The sequence below is a fragment of the Anopheles aquasalis genome, chromosome 3 (genome assembly GCF_943734665.1).
Source record: "Anopheles aquasalis chromosome 3, idAnoAquaMG_Q_19, whole genome shotgun sequence".
Taxonomy (NCBI): domain Eukaryota; kingdom Metazoa; phylum Arthropoda; class Insecta; order Diptera; family Culicidae; genus Anopheles; species Anopheles aquasalis.
The window spans coordinates 60918350-60940939 of record NC_064878.1 but is presented as its reverse complement, the minus strand read 5'-3'; the positions used below and the strand labels follow the sequence as shown (position 1 = coordinate 60940939).

Here is a 22590-nt window from a genome sequence, read left to right as displayed (position 1 = left end):
TTCGGAAAATACTTTCTCATTAATCAAATGGGAAAAGGATCGTAACCTTCATCAAAGGATACACCCCAGCGGGCGAGGGGGGGGGGGGTCGGTTTAGACAGTCAGGTATGGTGGCCACCTTCCCCGGGGTTCCAGTCTGGCAAAGGGAGATTAGAGCCGGAATGACTAGCGAAACCATTAATTAGCGTTCCGGTGGGTTGCGGGATGGGGATGCAGTTTATAATTTTGTGTTTTTGTGCTGGACATCAAACGATGAAGCTACCGCTGACCGTGCCCTGGTTGCAAGGTCACCGAGATCAAGCTGCTCCAGTTGACCAGAAAGCTTCGTTCGATTCTGATTCTGACTTCTTTTCCACCCTCGAAAAAAAGGTCTTAAAATCTGTCTGACTGGAGGGACCTAGACGGACATGCTTGACCTTTACATGCTCCACCGAGTCCTTTCACTTCCTCTCTCGCTATCGGGGAGTTCATGTATCAAAATATACAAAATATAGGGATCTCCGAATAGGGTTAGAGTGAGTGGAATCGAGCGAGGGAAGTGTTTACGCTTCGCTGGACCACCGGTTGGTCGGTCCGGACGAGTATTAATTGATTGACTCGGCGGCAGTTGGCCTTCCCCTCGAGGACTACGTCAAGAGGGCACCGAGGCACCCGCTTTATGGGATCCAATTAGAAAACATTTAATTTAATCCAATTCCGGTGGCAGTGCGCTTCCCTCAAGTGGCGCAACTTTCCGACGCAAGATGGCAACCCAACGCCTCCCCTTTTAGAGGGAATCCTGGTGGCAAAACTTCTCGATCCTTCGTTCTTCCGGTTCGCGGTGATTCGCGCGTACTCCCGGAACTCCGGAACCACCTCGCTCAGAAACCGGATGCTAATTAGACTCTGGCTGTTGTTGTTCGCTCGCTCGCTCGCCGGGTTTGCCGGAAGCCAGCAGCGCAGCGTGGTTTTTGAGGGCGTACATCGAGTGTTGCATGTACGCTCGCAAGCTCGCTCGTCGATTTGCTTCCGTTTCCGCTTCCGAGAATCCTCAGAACCTTACCTTAGCTGATCGAGCTCCTCGCGTATCTGGCCATCGGTGAGTTCGGCCGCGTTCTTGCGCACGTACTTCTTGAGGCTTCCCTCGAGCATCTTGTAGTCCTCGCGCCGCTGATAGGTCAGAGCGTTCAGCTGCTTCGCCAGCAGCCGCACCTGCTCGTCGACGCTGAGCGCTTCGAAAGCTCGGTCGCTGTTTGAATCCGCTGCCGCCGTCATTTCTGTTGCCGCACTGTCACCAGGCGGCAGTGCGCTGGCGGTGTCTGTGAAGAGGAGTGACACTAGCGCCACCAGGGCGATGCTCACGTACACCACCCGATTTACCATTTTATCGAATTCGTACATCGCTCACACCGTTTTGCTTTCCACCGAGACCGAGCGACCGACCGGGGGATCCGATAATTTTCGTGCAAAAATAAACGCGCGCGCCAAATGTAACACAAACACGACACAGACACAGACCGAGGGACAGACACTGGTAGTAAGCACCTTTTGCCGGGGTGGGGGGAATGGGAAAACTCTCCGTACCCGAACGTAGCCTACTGAAATCGGTTTTCCCGGAAAGAGGGATTAGAGGAACCACCTGCAGCAGCGTTGCACACAAACGCGCACGTAAAACACACAAACACTGGGGCACACGTACGGGGTTCCCTGTGAAGCACACGTACGCAACACTACAAACACTACCAGAGCATTCACAGAAAGCGTGGTTGCTGTTGCTGCATCGTTGCACCGTTGGTTGGTGGTTTGTTGTTGTTGCTTTCCTTTTTGCTTTTCGATTTCACCTCACCGCCTGCTAGATGCACTCTTCGGTCGTTGCAAAACACCGGCAGCCACCGACCGGTCGGTCGGTTTTATGCTAGCCCGCCACCTTTATCCAGACGCCCTGCAGGTGGTCTGGCTGTTCTGGCTGAGTCCTGGGAAATGCTAGGTGCGAGAATATGGTTTTGAGATCGTGAGAAGCCTTTAGAAGCCGTCCTGGGCAACCGAAACAAACGCTTTTCCCTCCACCGCGGCACACCGGTAGCTAATTTCCTTCCTCCTTCCGCGTGAAAACCGCGGTTCATCCTCGTTCTTTCCTCGATTTTGCCAGCAGCAGCAGCAGCCCAGCGCGTTCTTATCGTACCACAAATTCCTCGCTACCCCTTTCGCTCACTCTCTCACTGTGTCTCTACCCCTTTCTCTGGTGTGGTGAGCATCAGCTCCACGTGCCCTTTATTTATGATGCGAAAAGCAGCCAACAGTGCAATAAAATCAACAGCAGCAACGCAGACCGTGGCCAGGCACGGTAACTTCTTCTTCCTCGTTTGGTGGCACATGTAGCGCGACGATCAACACTGCTGTGAGTGGGTGCGGGGAGTGTGACCCACGTACAGACACCGAGCAGGATTGGGTGCAATTTGGGCGCGAAGTATGGCATCGCTCGGCCCACGTTACTACACGCAGGCCATATCTCGTGGCAATTCACCAGAAGCCACAGAAGGAGATAGCAATGGGGGTGGAAGGGTTGAGAGGAGGGCCAAAAAAAACACTCACACACGAGCGCGCGCCGGCACGCAGACAGTGCGATGAAAGGATTGCAATGAAATTAAAATAATAACATGCCGACACGATGTGCAGAACGCAGCACACTGTGGGGTGCTGCGTTGTGAGCTTTACTGGGATTGGCGCGGGGCAAAATGTGGCCTTGATATTTTCCACCATTCCGCGCGGGGGCGACGCCGGAAAATGGCTGGCCAGCAAATTATGTTTTCGACGCACAATTGGATTGTGGCATTCTTTTCTGCTTTCGTAGAGAGCAGGTGAGATTGGTAGTGAGAGGGAGCGATTGGCATTTTGTCGCAGTCTTACGCGATTGTGAAAAAGTGTGCCCAGTGTGGTGTCACCAATTTCTCGCACAGCCGCAACAAAAACAAAACAAAAAAACAAATCAGCAACAAAAACATAAAACAGCGACTAATGGGGTGGAAAAGAGATAGGAGGCCACGCGTACGGGCTTTTTGGCGATAAATTTTCAATTAACATCGACAGCCAGTTACCGTGAATCTTGATTTATGCCACGGGATACGTGCCCGAACAGCATGATTAGCATTCCGGATGAAGTGCACATCGATAAACTATCGTTGCCACACTTAACTGACTGCCTGCCTGCCCGACCGCACCATTCCGGGCACGAAACAGCACAAAAGACTTCAACCGATCGGAGGAAGCGACGAACCTGATCCACGCGCACACGTGGTCTTGAGTTCCCGGTACGCAACAAAAGGCAACAACTTCCATAAATTAGTTCAACAGTTGTGGCCTGACCATACGGAGTCCATCTACTTCTTACTTAGGAAAACTTTGCTCGCGTAAACTTTTCCTGCCTCCAAGCGCCTCCACATGTGGTTGATGTGGGCTGGGATTAGGAGTGGTGAGGATGTCACGGTACAGGCGCCACGCTACCTACTGGCGTACCGTGTACCGTGCACGCGCGCGCTTGTGTGTTTGTTCATTGACTTGTTTTCGCTTTTTCCCGGTCCCTTCCACCCTCAGCTGGCTTATGGGGCTGGCTCGTCCGTAAGCTCCACCGCTGGGTCGTGGTTTCGTTGCTCGATGGTTGACTGGCAAGCGAACGACATATTCACCACCAACTCAGACACTAAGGCCCGCGGGTGGGGGGCACTAATTCCCAGCTGACAGGTATTGCGTCTTCAGCCGACCTACGCTGCTGCTGGTGCTGGTGCTACTGCGGAGGCCGCTTGGTTAGTTCCAACCGGGAAAGTTTCTCAAACGCTGTCGCACCCCGATCTCGATATTCCGGGCTCTTCACTGGCACTTAGTTTTACAAAACTCGATTGATAAATATTTAATTTTCACCACCGCTCGTCACTCTTGCCTCACGCCCCTTCCACGCACGTTGATCCACTCTTGAAAAACAGGGGTTTTCCCGGAAAAAACACCCTTTTCACGAGAACCCATGTTTTAGGCGGTTTGTTTGGTTTCGGTTTGTCTGCCAATGGAGTTGCTTGTATGTCTTTATTTTAAGAGGGAAAAGTGTCCCGTTCTTAGCGAGCTTACTTTTCTACTAGTTTTCCATCGAAACTTTACATCGAAACACGGTTACAACATACGGTGTAATACCTTCACTTCACTTCGCAGATTACAAGAGAACAGAATCAAGACCCTCTGGCTAAAAGGTTCGCACACTTTCTGGGCTTGCTTGGATACGCTACAGAACCTGCACGCTCGTTCGTTCGCTCGCTCGCTGACGACGATGTTATCCTGTTTACCGGCGCGTTCGGAATGAACTGGCATGAACGGCTTGCGGCGGCTTTTATAAGCTTCTGCCTGATCACGCTCAACGCGTGCTCTCTCTCTCACATTAGTTCGCTCGCTCACGGTTTATGCTCTGCTTGCTATGCTTCTGTTATGCTGCAGCCACGCGTTATCCCTGTTGATGATGAGCTGCGCTGTTCCATCCCATGCCGGGCTCTGGAAAGAGCGCTCCTGCCAGAGAGCGAGCGAAAGGACGCACGAGAGAGAGAGAGAGATCTCTCGAGCGAGCGTTATTGCCTGTGAGCAGCAGGTGATGCAGCGGATGAACCACAACAGTGAGTGAAGGTCCTGCAGCATGGAACATGGCAGCAGACGCATGAATCGCAACGCTAAGCGCGAAATGCACGTGGAGCTGTCTGCCAGCGCGCCGCTATTGGTACGTTGCTGATGGTGGATTTATTGCGCCTCGTAAATAATCAGAAACGATAAAGATGATCGTTTGGATCGAATTTGACTACCAGTACGCAAAGCGGATGCTGTTTAAAATAAAATATCATTTGTCCAACAGAGGTAGAGAGAGAGCTGGTGAGCCAATTGGTTTTAGGGGAGGCTTTTGTTCAATTGCGATTACAATTGCGATTTAAATGGTTTAGCATTCATTTTTTCTGTTTTCCTTATTGTTTTTGCATGCAATTAACGGAAACAGCACCGCACTAGTGGAGTGCTGGTTGGAAAAAACCTCATTTATCACATTTTCCACGGCAGCGAATCGGAATCAAACGTGCTTCCTGCGTGTTGCGTGTCATTCTGTAACAAGATCCATCGCTAAAGAGCCAACGAAATGGGGCTGGAATGAAGTCGCTTGACGGCTAGCTGACTAGAACGCTCGAATGGCTGAAAGGGTGCACTTGTAGTGCATGTGGAACGTACTGGAGTGCATTTTAGTCAAACCACCACCATCACCACCTTGGCTTCGATGTCCTTCGAGTGACAGCGCATTCGTGAGGGTTTTCAAAGTACCAGCTACGGTGCGTGCAGCAATAGCAATGCGAAAACCCTTGGCAGGTCCTCGTGGTTCTGTTGGGGTTCGTTTCTCTCTCCCTCGAATTAATTTACAGCACGTTCGCCGGTGCGCCGCTCCAGTCGCTCCAGTCGCTCCAGTCACTGGCACTGACACCATGACACCACACAGTGAAAGGGGACCGAAGGATCTGCACGAAGCGCGAAAACAGAGAGTAGACAAAAAGAAAGCAAGAAACGAAGGAGGGAACCGTTGAGTGTTGGTGCCTGTGTGTGCCCGCCCGCAGGTGTAGCATGTAAATGGAGCTACCCTAGTTCTCTACGTCTCTGCGGGCCGGGACGATGAGGATTCCGACCCCTTTCTCAAGCCGGAGCCATGGACACGCGACTCGCACAGACACAGCCAGACGAAGGAGAAGGTGCTGCTTGAAGTGGCGACCCTTGCTCAAGTTGACGGGCTTCCCGTCGTGTGTAGAGTGTCCTTGTAGTGCCCGCGGCTGGCGCGGGACTTGTCGACCGGCCACTCAGACACCCCGTGTGCCTGCGGCTCATCAACAGCAACATAATGGTGGCTTGCGGGGTCCCATAATACCGCTGATGCTCTAATGTCTCGCAAAAAGGAAGGAGAAGGAGTGTGGTCGGACGGACGGACGGACGGACGGTCGGTCGGTCGGTGTTTGCTTATTAGTTGTCTGTGTTCTCTGGTCTTTTTTATTTTTTTTTTCTTCTTTTATTCCCGTCTTCGGTGAGAGCACAATGTTGTGCAAATCAACTTACTTGTGTCAGTGTGGCGCGAACGTGGCGTGGCGTGCGCGGAAAATAGAATTAATAATCCCACATCCCGCCAGAAGTGGTTCCGGTTTTCGTTTGAAGAGTGAAAAGACCGTACCGAGCGCACTCGACGACGCGTACATCTGCTACAGCAGAAGGTGAGCCACAGAACCAACCCTGAGCAGAGGCTGAACAGGAAAACCGCGTACAGCATATGTTCCCCTTTCGGTTCTAACATGTGCCTTTCGATCGCCGCTGAATCGTTCGTTCCATTCCTTCGTTGCATCGATGATGATGCCCTTTCCATCGGGATAGCAAAAGTGAATGCGTTCCGCAATGGCTGACAGGATGTGTAAGCACATACCACAAACGAGCGCTGCCATTGTGTTCGATCCGGAATGATGCGATTGCGAACAGCGGGTCGGTATTCTAATTCCTTTTCCTCAACTCAGAGCGCCGCATGGCTGACGCAGCAAAGCAAATTGAAAACACACACTCAGTCCCGTGCCAGGAAATGGCCGGAATAACATCCTGTTCTTGTCCCGAGCTCGTTGCTTCCTGTGTCTGGCAGTGCGAGCGCAAACAGATCGTGCTCTGAAGGAAGAGTGGTGGTGGCTTCCGGGAAAACCTAATTCGGCGAATAATTTTAATCATTCTTTTCAATTCAGTCCCGCGTGCACATCGATGGCAAAAGGAAGTCCTGTGAAAGGGTGGTAGAACGTTGAGTAGCGCTGCTCGCTACTCAAGTGTCGCTCGCTGTCAGGTCAAAGTCAGATGCCGAAGAGCCAGCAGATGGTGTGGTGTTCCATTCAAATGGCCTGAGAGCGAGGCCACGCGACCGATCCTTTATGCTGTCTGCTGTCTGGCGCACGCATCACCGATCATGTTTACCCTCCCAGGTTGCGATGCTTGCGGTTCGACGACGCTTATTGCGCCTGGTGCTTGGTGCTGTTGTTGTTGTTGGCCTATTAGCGAGGAATAAAATGTTGACAGCAACACGAGATCCTTACCGGGGGGGGTGGCCACCCTGTTGCGAATCGCTTCAGTTCGATGTGGAACGCTCAATTAGACATCAATAATGACTCAAGCACAGCATGTGCATCGATCGAGGACCACCAACCATGGGGAAAGCGAAAAACAAACTTCAACTCAACAAGCACACAGCGGCACACAAATTGCAAACTAATGCAGCACACTCCTCGCGATTGGATGACACTCTGGGGAGCAGTATCGGTAGCAAAACCGGTCCCTCCGTTCGACAGCCGGTGTTTTGCGCGAGGACCGTCGCTGTTTTATGTGAAACGAAAAGGAACGAGAAGGAGCAAAAAAAAGGAACTTCTCACATCACCAGCACCCCTGGACCATCGGGTGGCGGAGCGACCATCATAACCATTAAAATTAAAACCGAAAGCCCAGGGTCCAAACTGTGGCGCAGCATAAGGAACTCGACGGGCAACCGGAGAGCAAACAGCGGCAGCAGCAGCAGCAGCAGCAGCAGCGATCGAAACATCGAACATCTGTCACCCAGTGGGGCGAAGAGCTGGGTGAGTCGATGATTGCCAGGGCCAGTGGAGTGGTGGTCAGTCAGGCCGTTTATGCTGGCCAACCGCTTGGCTTTTATGTCTTTCTTGTGCTCGCATCCTCTGTCCCTCTCTATCTTGACTCCTTTCGGGTGAAGCACAGGAGGACACCGTATCATAAGAGCCCATAAAAGTGGGGCTCCCTCTACTCTTTCGCTTCGTCTCTCCCTCCCGCGCGTGTTTGTCCTGGCTGCGGGCCTGATGGTCATACAACGTCGGTCGTATCGGGATGGTGTTTCGAGCCGGCTGCTGCCGACCATTTGATGCGAAATTGATGCACCACCACGGGGCAGGACCTTACGGTAGAACACCGAGAGAAGGAGAGAGAGAGACGGTGAAGTGATTATTAACGAGGGGTGTTTGGTTTTCTTTTTTTTTTGTTGTTGGTTCAATTTGATTACCGCCGTGGCACCACCTGGCCTGGCCTGGACAGACTTGACAATGTTGGGGTTTCAAACGAGCGTCCTTATCGCCTGCGGGCCACGCGCATCGTCCTGCTTGTGTTTTGGGTTAGAGTTTGTTCGGAAGATTCTGAAGCGAATGTTTGCACGACAATCTACGTCAGCTTCTTACCGTTGTTCCGGGACCGATCTTGATACCGGTACCGGTGGTTCTTTTCAATCCTGCTCGCAGCTTTCGCTTCCTTGCGCGCGATGATGCGGGATCCATCCATCGAGAAGCCCTCGGCTGATAACAGGTTTTTAGGGGGGCCTCTGTCTGCCTGCCCAAAACCCATCGCTTCGTGCCCGTGCACGACACCAATCGACCATCAATCATAGCTCGCGAACTGTGGGCGCTGCGGTCTTGTGCGTTGTGATGGCATTCTCTCTGCAGGCGCATCGACAGGTTTTGATTGATACGCACGGTTGGTAGGAAGGGAAGACCAGCCGACGACGACGACGACGCGATAAGCGATAATTGCGCCTACCGTTTACCGCATTACCGACCGCATTTCCTCGGTTGACCGATTATTACTTTGCGACGTTGTGGTTGCGTCCCTAGCACACCCGCCCTGAAAGAACCATCTTGTTTTTACTTTGTATACACCCGTAGCATCTTAGGGGAGCATCCAGCAAGCGGTGGAAGAGGGGAAACCGGAAGGGCGAGACGGCCAGGATGATGTATTAATAAAGTAAAGTGAAAACGGTGGCGCAGCGCAGTGAAAGCAACGAACCTTCGTGCACGCTTGAACCATTTCTTTCGTTCGTCCCCTGGGGGTTGGTTTGAGGTGCCTTTCGACGTGGAAAGCGTCCTTTTGCAAAGTTTCGCCCTCGAGTAACTTGGTTCGAGTCAAGGGCCCCAGGAAGAAGACGGTTGCCAACAACCACAAATCCGCGTGGCGCACTCACATAAAAGCTGGCCGGGTTCGTATCCGCGGTGAAAAGGAAAGAATCAATCAGAAAGCACCCCATTGCGGAGGAAGAGGGAGGAGCAGTCGTGGTGCACAAATCGGAAAAATCAAATTTACACTTTTCCGATACCGAGTTACTGATAGTTTTAAATCGATTGTCGGACCGCTCAACCGGAGGACTAGGCGAGCGATTGTGCGCCAACGAGTGGCAATGAAATAGAGAATTTCTCGGATTCTCCTGAGTGACTTGGCCTGACCCTCCAGCGAATGTGTTGAGCGTACCAGGGTACGGAACGCAATCTCGTTTCACCGTTGCTCAGGATGCACTTAGAACAGTTGAGTTCGATAATTTGGCTGACTCTTTGAGAGGATCTGGAGGGACAAATGTACAATACGTGTCACTTCCGGAATGGAATTGCACCAACACACAGCTGGCCAGATAACTGGAAACGATGGAATGGAATGGTGCACCTGAGCAACAGCAACGGCGAGGAATGGCGTGAAAGCGACGTGCCGATAAAATAAAATAAGAATTAACATTAATTCTCCGTAAATGAGGTCAACGCAGGCCATCCCGAGCTCTGTGGGGAAGATCGAGAGCAGAAAAGCCGTTTCGTTGATTAAATTCCATTTTGTTTTTTGTCGCAGCATCGCCACCGGTCTGTTATTTCTTGAGCCACTTTCAACCGCCCAACACGCAGTCACACAGCAACATAAACTGCATTCCCTCCATACCTCCCCGAAGGGGTGACGATGCTGGAACTGGAGCAAATCTTGTCGTTCGCGCACGTGACGATGGAATCAAAGATGGATCTTGAGCAAGGACCCCTTTCTGCTGCTGCTGCTGCGACTGTTCGACTGTGACACCTTACGTGGCCAACGGAAACTGCAGGTAATGATGGATTTTATTGCATCGGTCATCCCTTCCTACTTCCATCGCTAGCAACCCCTTTTTCGGGGGGAGCTGACCGAGAGATTTATGGCCACAAACACTGCAAATCAGGTCTCTCACTCACGTCAGGCGGCCGGAGCGTTAGACATTTTGGCGCCCGCTTCGAGAGGCGAAAGATTGTGTTTTACGGCCAACACACGGCCACTTCGGTCCGTAATTCAATTTTCCAGCACCACCAATGCTCCCTCCACCGACGATCACCTCCCAAAGGATATCAGGCGGTGTCGGTCACGGAACGGAGCTGATGCGGAATCGATTTTTTCGTGATTTCGTTTAAAGGACAGCCGTTGGGATAGCAGCGACCGGGTGAAATTTATGGTCGATCGTTTGTGTTTTCATTACCGATAAAACCGGAGGTCCGTTCGGTTCGGTTGCGATCGGTGGCGATACACGAAACGGGTCTTAAAGATACTGGCCCCCGAGTCCCGTTAATGAGAGAAGAGAGAGAGGCTCGAGGACAACAGCGGTGACAGCTGCTCCAGTTTTGGTGCTCTGGATGGCACTGGCGCTGATCTGTTCGACCCGGGACGAGCTTTTCGTGGAGCTCTGCAGCTGCCACAACACGATTAATGGCGCTACGCGGTGATCGGATTTTTTTCTCGACTGTTTTTAAGCTTTCCGGTCCAGCCGATGCCGCGTTCGTGTCCCACAACCGAGCAACAATTGTCACTCCTTATTAGGATAATCATCACGAAACGGTGCTGCTGCTGCTGCTGCTGCCGGTTAACAATATTTTGTGGCAGCAAAAAGGCTGATTTTAATGCGCTCTGACAGCGTGCCACTTCATAAACTGTTAAAGTTGGCATTTCAAACGTCAGGATATACCAGGATCCCCCCCACTCATTTTGACCCAACCCAACGTTGGCTGTGGTTGTTCCAGCGAAAATTCTCCCCCTCAGAAAACCAGGACCTGGACACGGTTCTGCGGTTCCCCATCGGTGTGCTGGTTCTGGATGGCAAACACAAACGAACTCGCCCTCCAATTACAGCACCAGAGAGAGAGGGAGACTGGAGGTAACGTTCTGAATTACAATCATTATGACTCATTGCATTATATGAGTCACCACCGCGAGACCACGACGGTTCCCGGGGAGGGGTTCTTTTCCTTTGGTAGGACCGTTTGATGTGGCAGTAGCTCGGTCACGGGGGTGCTGGTGCTGGTGCTGGTTTTCCCCGAAATTACCTTACCGTCCTGCCCCGTGATGCTTCCAGGCAGCCATTTTGGTTAGCCATTTCGTTAGCTTTACTGTTACTGAATGTTCAATTTTCGACTGAAATTTGTCCAGAAATCGCCGGCACACGAAGTAAAAAAACGAGGAGAAAGACAGAAAGAGAGCGCATGGTGGAACTGGAAGCAAGAACGAGTTCCATCAATTAGCTAAATGAACATTTCCAGATGTCGCCGTCGGTCTGCTTCGAGGGGGGGGTGCCCATGGTTCCTGGGCAAATGGGACAATTAAACCCAATTGTGGGGTGGCAAGGATCCTCTCCCTTCTTCCCCTTTCTTCCCTTTCCGTTTTCCAAAGCGTCGGTGACTCCCTCAGATCGGGTGTTGTTGCTGCTGTTGGCTCTACTTCCTTCCTTTTAAACTCTCCTCTAATCCGGTGTGACAAGCTGCTGCTCATCCTTAATCTTCTCTTACCTTTGACCCTTATCCTACAATATGATCACCAACACACGCTCCTAATGGCGTGCAAAATGAGTTAATTCAATAGCAAAGTTTATTGCAACAAATTAAATACTCTTGGCTGGCGCGCGCGCGAATCACCATTCTCCGAACTCGTAGGAAGGAAGAAGCTTCCTTGAGCTCCGCACAAATTACTTCATCATCATCGTCGTCCTCGTCGTCTTCGCCGTGGTGGTCGGTGGCGAAAGTTTGCCATTTTTCTTCTTCGACCACTCCATCTACTCTCTCGCGGCTCGCAGTAAGCTATTTCTGTTCGCTATTTCCAGCCCCCCGTCCAGCTTATTGTCCGCCTCGATTTCTCGACTCATCTGCCTTGTTCAGTGGCTCATGCTGGTACATGTGTCTGTGAGTGTATTTTTGGGAATTGTTAGGGATATTGTTTCGTGTCCATTGTTCCTGGCCGGCTGGCCGGTTGGCCGCGCCATTGAGGGCTCGGTTTGGTTCTTATTACATTTTTGTGAATTCCTCGTTTCTTCACTTCATAATTGGCTCAATGGGCGGCGGCATCGGGCTTTCGGGCGGCCCTTTGATGCCTCACCCCGCCAGCTACCTTCGTATCCTTTTTCTTTGGCATCCGGAGCAGGCCCATTCCTGGCATTCCTTGCTTCGACTTCCGCTTTTTCACGTTTTCGTGCGGGGTTTTGCTGGTATTTGCTGATGTTCTCGGCGGCGAATGGCTTAATTTTGATCTGTACCAGCCGTGTGTACAGTGCCAGGCGGCCACAGCCATTTATGAAATGAAATAACTGTTATTAACAACTTCTGGGCTTCTGGTTTTTGCACCACCATCCACCGTTATCCGGCGCGTAACTGCCCACAAACCGCCCACCGCCACCGGAAGTGGATGCGACTGCTGGTCGTGGTGGTAATCTGGTGCTACCGCCAGTCTGGTTTTATCAAGTCTGGTTCAAGCGAAAAGGACCTCAAGAGGAGGTGGACTAACTGAAGGTTAGTCTTGAGCTTTTTTTTTTTGGGGAATTTTTTTCGTATGTTTTTCTTTTTGTTTGTTCGGTTGGTTTCGGGATCCTCCAGGGCCCCATTCTGGCCTTGATGCTCACACTTACTTCTATCCTTCGGTTAAGAGTCTCTGGCCGCTAGCCATTAAACCATTTCGCCACTCTAGCCCCCCCCCAGGAGAATGGAATCCACGTGCTTTGTTTTGCTTTTTAGCGAAGGGCTCGTCTTCCTGCGTTGGCCTGTTACTTGCCAGGAAGGATAAGGCTGATTCCTACCCCCACCCGTATTTAGTTGCCAAAATACCAGAGAGAGAGAGAGTAAGTTGAATTCCTTTTAAAGAAAAAAAAGAAAACTGCCCCAAAATTATGCATTCAACCCAGCTTAGTTGTGTGGAGTCCGGTGCGAAAAAAATTATTCAATCAAAGCAACCCTTTCTCCCTTGAAGTTCCTCTCCCAAACGCAGAGGATTGCCTCCCTCCCCCCCCTCCCGGGCCAAAAAATGGCCATCCCCAGAGGCCGACATTCCGGTTTTTGTTGGTGCGACGGGGAGCAGCAGTATTTTTTTTATGCTGCGATGATTTGCACTCTCACCTCGTCCGCCAGCACCGGGGAATGGCCGGATAGCAGTATCAGCCATGCCATCGCTTGCCATACGACCGTCGAACGAAGAAAGGGGATCATCCTGAGCCTGGAAAGTGTATCCGCAAAACGGAAAACCCCCAAAAAAAACCAGAGCAAGGATAAAAGAGGCACAGGGGTTTTGGGGGGCGTGGGAACCAACGTGAAACCAATCTGCGCAGTACCGGCGAAACGGTTAGGACCGAAAAAACGGAATTACCTTTGCCTCCCTCCTCAAAAAAAAAAAACCAAAAAAGAAAATCCAAAAAAGGAATCTACCGTGACATCTGTTTAGTTTCATATTTTCGTGAGCTCTCTCTTCCCCTCCGTGGGTCTCGTGGTGAGCCAACCAACGGTAAGGGGTTGCAGCAGCAGCACCAGCAGCAAGCCCTCAAGACCCAACACAATAATCTGATAATTGGATGGATTCGAGCGATGACGACGACGACAACAAGCAAGACGTAAGCTCAAGAAGGAGTTGGCCGCAAGGCGAACACAGAACAGCAAATATGTTTTGCGGAAAAATGAGTTCGACTTCCGACTTCGGTACCGAGCACCGAGCCGGAAGCACGATTCCCGGGGGGGGTGGTGGTACGAGCAAAGCCAATCCCAATCTTGGATCACCCCAGCGTCCTCCTCCTTCCCATTCCAGGGGGAGCGGTTGTTTGACGGTTTACTTGTGTCTCAAACTTTCATTATTGCACTTTATCCTTTTCAATTACGGAAGGATTTACTGATGAACAGGGGAGGTGGGGGGTGGAAGGGGGTCAGAGGGCGCTTTAGGAAGCGATAACAGCAGGCTTTCCTGCCTCTGCTTCTCCTCATCCTTGTAGCCCTTCTTCAACATTTCATCTTTTCTCGCCGGATCTCCGCTTATGCCGTATGTTGGCTTCTTTGCCTGTCAAGTGAAAGCACTTGCCCTGCACGACCACGTGGTCCCGTGGCAGCTTCTCAATTGATACTTGAGGGAAAGCAAATCCGTTTGTGGGATTAGACCTCGCCAAACTCGATACCAGCCCACAAGCACCACCACCACCACCACTGTTCGTTCGGTCTGATGAAAGGCTTTTATTTATTTCCATGTTTTTTTGTGGCTATCAAAAGCAAAGGATTAGTCACGGTGTTTATCCGTGTGTGGATGTGGGTGTGTGTTTGAATAAATTATGTGTGACCCGTGTGGAGCATCGAATCGCACTCTGTTCGCACCCCCAACCGACCCCTCACGCAGCATAATATTGATTCCGTGCGATAGCGAGTGCAGCGCAGTTTACTCAGCGACCGCGGCCACTGGTTATGATGGATTCTGCGACCGTGTTTGCCTTTGAGGACGAGGTGTCCGGGTGGAGGTGCTGGTTTTCTATTATTTTGTTTCAACCGCATACCGACATTGCATCTGATTTATTTGTTCGGCGCTTTCGCTGTGTTTCGATTTGTGTCGAGGCAGACAGGAGGTTTTTTTATATGCATCCGGTACCGTTTTGATGCCGTTTCGTTACATATTGGTTTAAAACAATAGCAAAACCACCACCGAGGCCGACATAATCGAACGGCATCGATTGTCGGCCAGTCGGGCAGCGGTCATGTGGTCGCCGCGATGGTTTATTTTGTTAAATGGCGCGGAGTGCATTCGAGGGCAGAATGATGCTGCACGTGGTTCCAGGAGCAGGTGTCTCGTCTAATAAACTACGGTGCATTCGATATAATAGTATGTGGGCAGTTTATATCGGACTCAATAGTCCCGCATATGAAGCTTTCACTTCCATTCTCCAATTGATATTGGATCATTCGCTGGCTGGACCAACGCAGATTACTGGCGAGGTGCAGACGTACTTTGTATCGCTGGCCGTGTGTCAAGAGAGCATCCTGCAGGACCACGTGACCGCCAGGTGCTGCTCCTGTGCAGCACGAAGTGAAGCGATGCTTATCACGTCATTTTCATCGCGAGGGCATTCCGAGGATCGCTTTGCTGCCGCGTCCACGAACCTCTTGACCCACCGAGAACAGCTGCAGAAGCAGTGGCGAAGTGAAAGATAAGACAAAACCCCCGAAACTGGTCTGCGCTGCCTTGGGTTTCAGGGAATTGTTTTTTTTTGCAGCTTGTTGCAACGCCTCGATCGTCAAATCTCGCCATTCGCGACGTTCGCTGGGCAGCTGGTGAGCACACCGCAAGCTGGTGGAGGGAGGCGCCACCTTTTTTCGGATTTGTCTTTTGCGGCCACCAAAGCATTTCGGGTGCCAGTGCCAGTGCCGGGGCGGTCGTCGGTCGGTTGGTCGCCACACACTAATGAACTTAATATGCACGTACCGCCAGGTGCTAACTGTACGTCGTCTCGGCTTAATTATGCAGGTTTCGGGTTTCGATTTTTGCGGTTTCGGGAGCATCTCCGCCCGCAGGGGGTGCGAGAGAGGGTTTTTTTTTCGTTTGTTGTTTTTCGATCCGTTTTGCGTTCATTTTTCACTCTCCCCCTTTTTGGGTGTCGCTTTGCGATGGCCAAGTGGTCAACTGGTGCAGTGCGATACGGCTTGAAATCGAACAAACAAGTGGAGAAAAAAAAATACTGGAGCTGCATCTTATTATGCAATGGCGGTAGCAGCATCCACCGGAACCGTATGCAAGGTAATCTGCATATGGTAGACGACATGTGTGCGGCATCATACGTCTGACTGGCAACAGCAGCTGCTTCTGCTGTTGCAGGAGATATCGTTTTATCTTGAATGTGAATGGTGGTTCGACGGGTGGCGGACTAAAGTGATTTGCATTGATGCGAGTACGACCCGGAAAGGATTCACGTTGCCGGACGATGGAAGGCACGAGCTCAAATTAAACGCATTGAAGGCAGAGTGGAACGATCATGTCTTTGATTTATGGCCAGTAAACGATCACACCTGCTGCAGCAGCTTCTCTTTAAATGGGTTAACATCAATTGTTAATATCCTTGTTGAGGCTTGGAGGAGTGATATCCAGATTGAATTTGATTCTAACTACAATTAACTACGAACTGAAGTGATTATGAAAAATATTTTTTGCTAAAATCTCTACTTTCTCCGGAAAACGAGGGTGGCTTTTTTAAGATTTCTTTTTTTTTTTTTTTTTTGAGAAACGGGTTTTTCAAAAAGAAGATTGAGCGACGCCAGCGACATCTATATGTCAGAAAAAGTACTGAATCAGACTGACAGCTCGCGAAAAACCAAACAAAAACAAAAACAAAGTTCGCAAAGCGCGCGCGTTTTCTTCCGGAAAATCGCCTTTCCGTGATCCGTGATAAGATGATAGAGGAAGTACCACCGAGTCCAGAAGCGGAGAGGAAAAAGCCGAGTTTTAGCAGAAATCATGGTTCCTTCAAACGCTCGTTATCGCTCGTTCGCCCGGCCAAGAGCCAAACCGCCCCCGCCATCGATCCGGAAAAGCAACCGGCCAAATTGGAGACTGTGAACCAGGAAGACGGTGGCAAGAAGGAAAAGCTATCTATTCTTGATTTCTACTTCGATGAGCCGCATGATCGAATCGTTACAGTCACGGTCAAACCTTTTGCCAACGCTCTTATGCTGGAAAAAGCCAATATTGTGCCCGTAACGGGGTTTGGGCGTCCACGGAATTACGGTGCAATCTCCAGCACCCAAACCGGATTCCGGTCGGTGGGTGAACTGGCCCGGCAAATGTCCCCCAGTCAACCGGTGAGACCAACGAAGCAAAATTACAGCTTCACGCAGATGGAGTTCGATACAGAGGTGCTGGACATGTTCGACGAGGCCGAAAAAAACCTGAAACATCCCGTACCGTGTGATAACCCGGCGGAACAAGCCACCTCCGTGGAAGTTGTCGAAGAAGATGGTATGTTACTCCTTATTGCCTTTGGAAGTGGTGATAACATTTGATTTTTCTTCTAGATACCATATACTCAAACGACACGATGGGTTCCATACTGCGTGATTTCTGCCCGGGAACGTCTGAACCACAAATCAACTTCTCCCTGATAAGCACGGAAGCTGTCCGTCGCAGGTTGCTACAGCTGCAGGATTACATCCTGAGTCCACCGAAAGCGGTCCGGAAAGAAGCCGGCGGTTGTCGTGTCTACGGGAGACGACGGGACAAACCTGCGATAGCTCGTCGTTTGAGCTACGAATCGGATGGCTCTTCCCGTTCGGGACAGCCAGCACTCTCTGATGATGAATCATCGGCACCACCTACCCCAGCGCGGTCTATCCCGGAAGCTGAAGAAGAGATATCACTAGACGTGGACACTCTGAACCATTCCAGCGTCCAGATTCAAGCAAATCTGACGCAGCTTTCAGCCTTCTTCTCTCAAGCTATCGCTGGTCGGAGTGCTGGTGCGGAGGAAAGGACACCTCAGACAATCAAACCGAAATGTGAATCCTTCGACCGTGAACCATCATTCTACGGGTTTACACCGGATCCACCGTCGCCAATCACGCTGCCGTACGATGCAGTCTTTTCACCTCAAACGATTCAAGTGCAATTAGGAACATTCGACAGTTCGAGCGAAGAGGAAAACGAAGCGGACGATCCACTCGCTGGCGTGGATACCCTGCCTGGAAGTGCAGCAAAGGATTCAATTACGATGGAACAGCTGCTGGAGGATGATGATGAAGTATTTATGTTGGCACACCCTATCGATCAGAAGTATTGTCCCAATAAGGATCTGGCCGAACGAGATAGCGTTAAGGAGGTTAAAACATCAGAACAAGCATTACCCACAATGAGCGTTGGCTTTAATACGGCTCGAGGAAATTCCGTATCAATATCGAACGCTGCGATGCTTAGAGCGAAAGCTTTATTCGCAGAGGAAGAATCGAAACAGCAATCTGAAATCGATAGATTGCAAGCATTAGAACACCCGAAGATGAACCAAGATCACGGCATTGAGAAGGTGGATTCCTTGGTTATCGCAAAGGCATTGAAACCTGCTTACAAACCTCCTACTCCAGGTCAAGGGCTAATTCCGATTGAAAGCCATAAGATGCCAAACATGCTAGCATCAAATCAACAAACAGTAAAAGAAGCGGACCATCCTGGAGCATTTACAGGTACAGCTGGCATGGCTGGCTTCAGCACGGCTAGTGGTAGTTCTATAAGGATATCGAAACAGGCTTTAGAGAGAGCCAAAGCTTTATTCGCTGAGGAAGAAAAGAAAGACGCAAAAACCCATTCTTTCGACTTGCGACAGGCAGAAGCGAGTGAGATTGCTGCACCAACTGGCCAAGGATTCAGTACTGCTGCTGGCAACAAGATAACCATATCTAAAGAAGCTCTTCAAAAGGCGCAATCACTGTTCAACGAAGAGAATTCCACCGACAGTAAGCTCGATGTGCCTTTCAAAGCGGGTTTCGCTACCGCACGAGGAAGTGCAATTGCTGTGTCGAAGCAGGCACTGGATAAAGCTCGAGTACTCTTTGCCGACGAGGACCGTGAGCCAACAGGCGATGCTGGTACGAGCATAGACAATGGTCCCCTTTGCGGTGCTGTTGGCTTTAGTACAGCTAATGGAAGTAAGATTTCCATTTCAACGGAAGCACTTGCCAGGGCAAAACTCTTATTTGCTGAAGAGGATGATGGAAAAGAAAACGCTTCCAATACCAATACGCCATGCCCCACGATCATGCCCGAATCGACGGTTCCTGCCTTTCCCAGCTTCAATCGTGCCAACGGTGCATCCATTACCATTTCTAGCAATGCAATGGAGAAAGCAAAACAGTTGTGGAGCAAATTTGAACGAGAAAATGAGCCACCGTCTGCGGTTGCGTTATCGAATCCTACCGGGAAGCATATCACTCATTCCGATGCTCCTGTAGCGCGCGTAAGAATACTTGGTGAACGTAAAATGCAAGCAACCTCTCCGGGGCCTGGTGTCCGTAAACGAAAGGTGTCAATGGACCAGGAAACCGACCCACGTACACCGACGAAGAAATCAAGAACCATCAATCCGATGTTTCATTTGCAAACCAGCACTCCCGGAGCAACAGCGTTTCCTGGTAGTAAATTAGATCCCTTGGCCGCTGCTGCCGGTCATGATGTGGATGCATTTTTCGCCTCGCTGGATGATAACGAGTTCCATGAGCTCTTTAACAACCCAGAAACGGTCCCAAAACAACGTGAACTGACCGAGATCAAGCAAGAGAATACCTCGACGTCTCATTGGGATGACAGTTTCCCCGACATGCTACCGAAGCTAGCGGCGGTAGAAGAGCTACCGGAGCCGAAACATGCCGGAAAACCACCTGAAGCGATTCGCCAAGGGCGTCTAGTGGAACTACAGAAACAGCTAGAGTTTGTCAAGAACAAACCGGAAAACTTGTGCCATCCGAGAGTGCCTCTTATCTACACGCAAAAGCAGCAAAAGGATCGTTTGTCTTTAGAACATTCAGTCGGGCGTAAGCTCCCAACGCTACCGTCTTCCTCACCGGTGAAACCTTCCAGGAGCATTACGATGGAGAATGTTATGGACTTCCGGTTCAACATGATCGAGTTCTATGGGTAAGGAAACACGGGAGATAAACCTGTTCATGGAACTAATTACGGTCTGTTTCTCCTTCCACTAGTGATACTGTTTGCAATAGCAATGTAGAGGGTGTGCCCATTGGGGGCGAGAGTGAAGGGTGCCTTATTCTGGATGAACATTCTAAGGTTGGCCTGGAGCAGCTTAAAGCAGCCTTTCTTGCCGCTCCCGGTATCGACCCACGGCTGCTACCATCAGGATGGGTGGAAAATGCCTGGCGATGGATTGTCACTAAGCTGAGCGCCATGGAGCGTTCCTTCGATGATCAATTCTCCAGAGTTCTCTCCCCAGAAAATGTCTTCCAACAGCTTCAGTACCGGTATCATCGTGAGATCGATCTCGCACAGCGGCCACCACTGAGAAAAATGCTCGAAAAAGATGATATTCCCAGCCGACGGATGGTGCTGTTCGTTTCAAACATCTATTCCGTCGATGGGCCCATCGAATGGGAACTGGAATTGAGTGATGGTTGGTACGCGGTACGTACCACCATTGATACCGGTTTAGCGAGAGTGGTAAGCCGTGGAAAGGTGGCAATCGGCACGAAGCTAATGATCCAGGGGGCAGAACTCCTCCACCATAAAGATGGTTGTGCACCGCTAGATGTTCCGGGTGATGTACGGTTAAAAATTCATGCCAACTCTACTCGACGCGTTCGGTGGATGGCGCGATTGGGTTATTATCACAGTCCCGTGCCATTTACGATTCCGTGCAATAGTATTCTCGATCGGGGAGGGCTCATCAGCCGTTTCAGGGCTATCATTGTGCGCGTTTATCCGTTAATGTTTGTCGAAAAATTTGAAGCAAAGTCCGTTTTACGCTCGGAAAGAATGCAACAGCGGTACAACAAGCGGAATGATGCTGGGAAACTCGATCGGCTACACAAACTGTACAATCAAGTACAGAAAGAGATCGAATCGGAACGAGCGGCACGATCGATCGCTGAATCGCAACATTCGTGTTACGGAAGCTACATCCTGCGAAGAGCTGCAGGAAATGCTAGAGAACGGGCTCGATCTTTCGAGTCTAGAGGTAAGCTTAAGGACATTGTTACCTACAAATTGCATTCTCCTGTGTGGTTCATTTCTTATTCTTTTTCTTTTCTTGTTATGTTAACAGATTGATCTCAGCCATTCACAAAAAGCCATCATCGAGAGGTTTCACCAGGAGCAACAGGAAGCACTAAAGAATGAAATCAACCGACGCGTAAAGGCACAGCTCGACAATCACCGGACGGATCGTGCTTCCGTCACGGGTTTGCTGAAGGTACGTCTTATGGACCGTACCACACCGGCAAAGGTGTTTCTTCTCTCGATTTGGAGACCAACCGATGAGGTTCAAAGTATGCTGGAGGAGAACTTCTTGTTCGAGTTTCAAAACGTATCGGCCAACGGTACAAAGAGCAATGAGGTACAGCTGACGGCGCACAAGAGCTCCAAGTATACGCGATTAACGCACGAGGATGCTCCATCTGGATCGCTGCAACCTTTCCTGCGTTCTGTTATGCCGATCGGTGACATCGATGGGGCAACGTTTCGTCCCGCTTTCAACGAGTTCGATACGGTCGGCGTGGTGGTGTACGTCGGAACGGCAGAAAAGAAAAAGTTCCAATCGATCTACCTTGCCGACACGGCCATGGATCTGCTGTGCGTCAACTTCTGGTACGGATTGGCCGAGTACGCGTACGAGGATCTCATCACCAAGGGCAAGGTACTCTGTGTGGCCAATCTGCAGTGGCGCACCATTAGCCGCCAGAGCACGGTACCACAATCGTTCGCCACCGAGTACACGACGTTCACGGAGAACCCCCGGCAACCGCATCTCCGTGCCGCTTGGGACCGCTTTCAGGTCCAGCTCGATGCCATCGACCGGGAGCAGTTGTTCCAGCGTTGCTGCGAAAAGGTACGCGAGCTTTCCGATAGCAGTCTGCTAAGCGGCAGCGGATCTGCTGTAACACCAAACACCTCGGCTGCTCGCTCGGTATCGACGCCTCTGCTTCAGCGCTCGTCGACACCACGGATGCAGCAACACTCGACACCACTCGGAGCGAGCACGAGTTTAACGAAACGCAAGCTGGATACCCTTTCCACCATGTACACCAGTCCTCCCAAGATGTCACCTATCGTGATTCGCGCGAATCCGATCCTTCGCAAGGGCTTCAAAACACCGGCCCGGCTGGAAGATCGCCTGGAACAACGGTCCAAGGATAAGGAGACTGAAAGCCGTCGCTAAAGGTGGCCCCGCAATCCGATCTGTTGTTTGTTATGACCGACTGGTTCCATTTGCGGTGCCAGCTCAATTGTTAGCGCATAAAATGTGTGTAAAGTGTTTGAAATATATCGTGACCGTGTCATGTTCCTTCGTTCTCATAGAGGTTTCCGGTTCACCACACGATGACTGCAGCAGAGAAAGAAAAACTGAACAAAACCAATGGGACAAGCCAAGGCTTTGGCTTTTTGGTCATTCCTGTTTTGTGCGGTTGGCATAAAGTTGTTCCAATGTTGACCATCCTCAATCGATCCCACCAGACTCGCCATCGCCGGGGCAGACTGTTCAAAAGTGCTGCATCCTGCCGGACGATTGGTAGAGACGGCAACAATCAATCAACGCAGGCTATCACCGTTGGCCATTCCCCCAGGTCGTCTCCATGTGTGTGGGCCAAAGTTTCATAACTCCACCGCAATCACTTGGCCGCAAAAGTATTGGCGACATATTGGCACCGGGGGTTTCGAGAACAAATAAAACTTTTCTAATAAACAAACCATTGTGTAACCGGTTGTTCGGTAAAGTGAAGTTAGAGGCATAACTTTTCCCTTCAGCCGTGGTGGTAGCATCAAACGGAGTGG

At 50.8% G+C, this 22590-nt stretch overlaps 2 protein-coding genes across 2 annotated transcripts in view; one reads left to right on the top strand and one right to left on the bottom strand.

Moving 5' to 3' along the window:
- Positions 1-4294, bottom strand: part of LOC126574864 (protein scabrous) — a 50107-nt gene extending 45813 nt beyond the window's left edge. Inside the window, exons 1-2 of the mRNA XM_050235261.1 lie at positions 4159-4294; positions 1043-1962 (exon numbers count right to left, since the gene is read on the bottom strand). Coding sequence (XP_050091218.1) covers positions 1043-1380 — 338 coding nt within the window. The 5' untranslated portion in view covers positions 1381-1962; positions 4159-4294. The remainder of the gene's footprint in view (positions 1-1042; positions 1963-4158) is intronic.
- A 16185-nt stretch (positions 4295-20479) lies between these two features.
- LOC126574819 (uncharacterized) lies at positions 20480-22113 on the top strand. The gene is made up of 2 exons (XM_050235204.1): positions 20480-20776; positions 20864-22113. Exons 1-2 carry the CDS (start codon positions 20600-20602, stop codon positions 21974-21976), a joined length of 1290 nt encoding a protein of 429 aa, XP_050091161.1. The 5' UTR covers positions 20480-20599; the 3' UTR covers positions 21977-22113.
- The last annotated feature ends 477 nt before the right edge of the window (positions 22114-22590 follow it).

Coding starts and splice junctions, on each gene's coding strand:
- LOC126574819 (XM_050235204.1), top strand. CDS start 20,600: ATGATGCTGGGAAACTCGATCGGCTACACAAACTGTACAATCAAGTAC. Junction 20,777..20,863: donor TCGATCTTTCGAGTCTAGAG/GTAAGCTTAAGG, acceptor TTATGTTAACAG/ATTGATCTCAGCCATTCACA.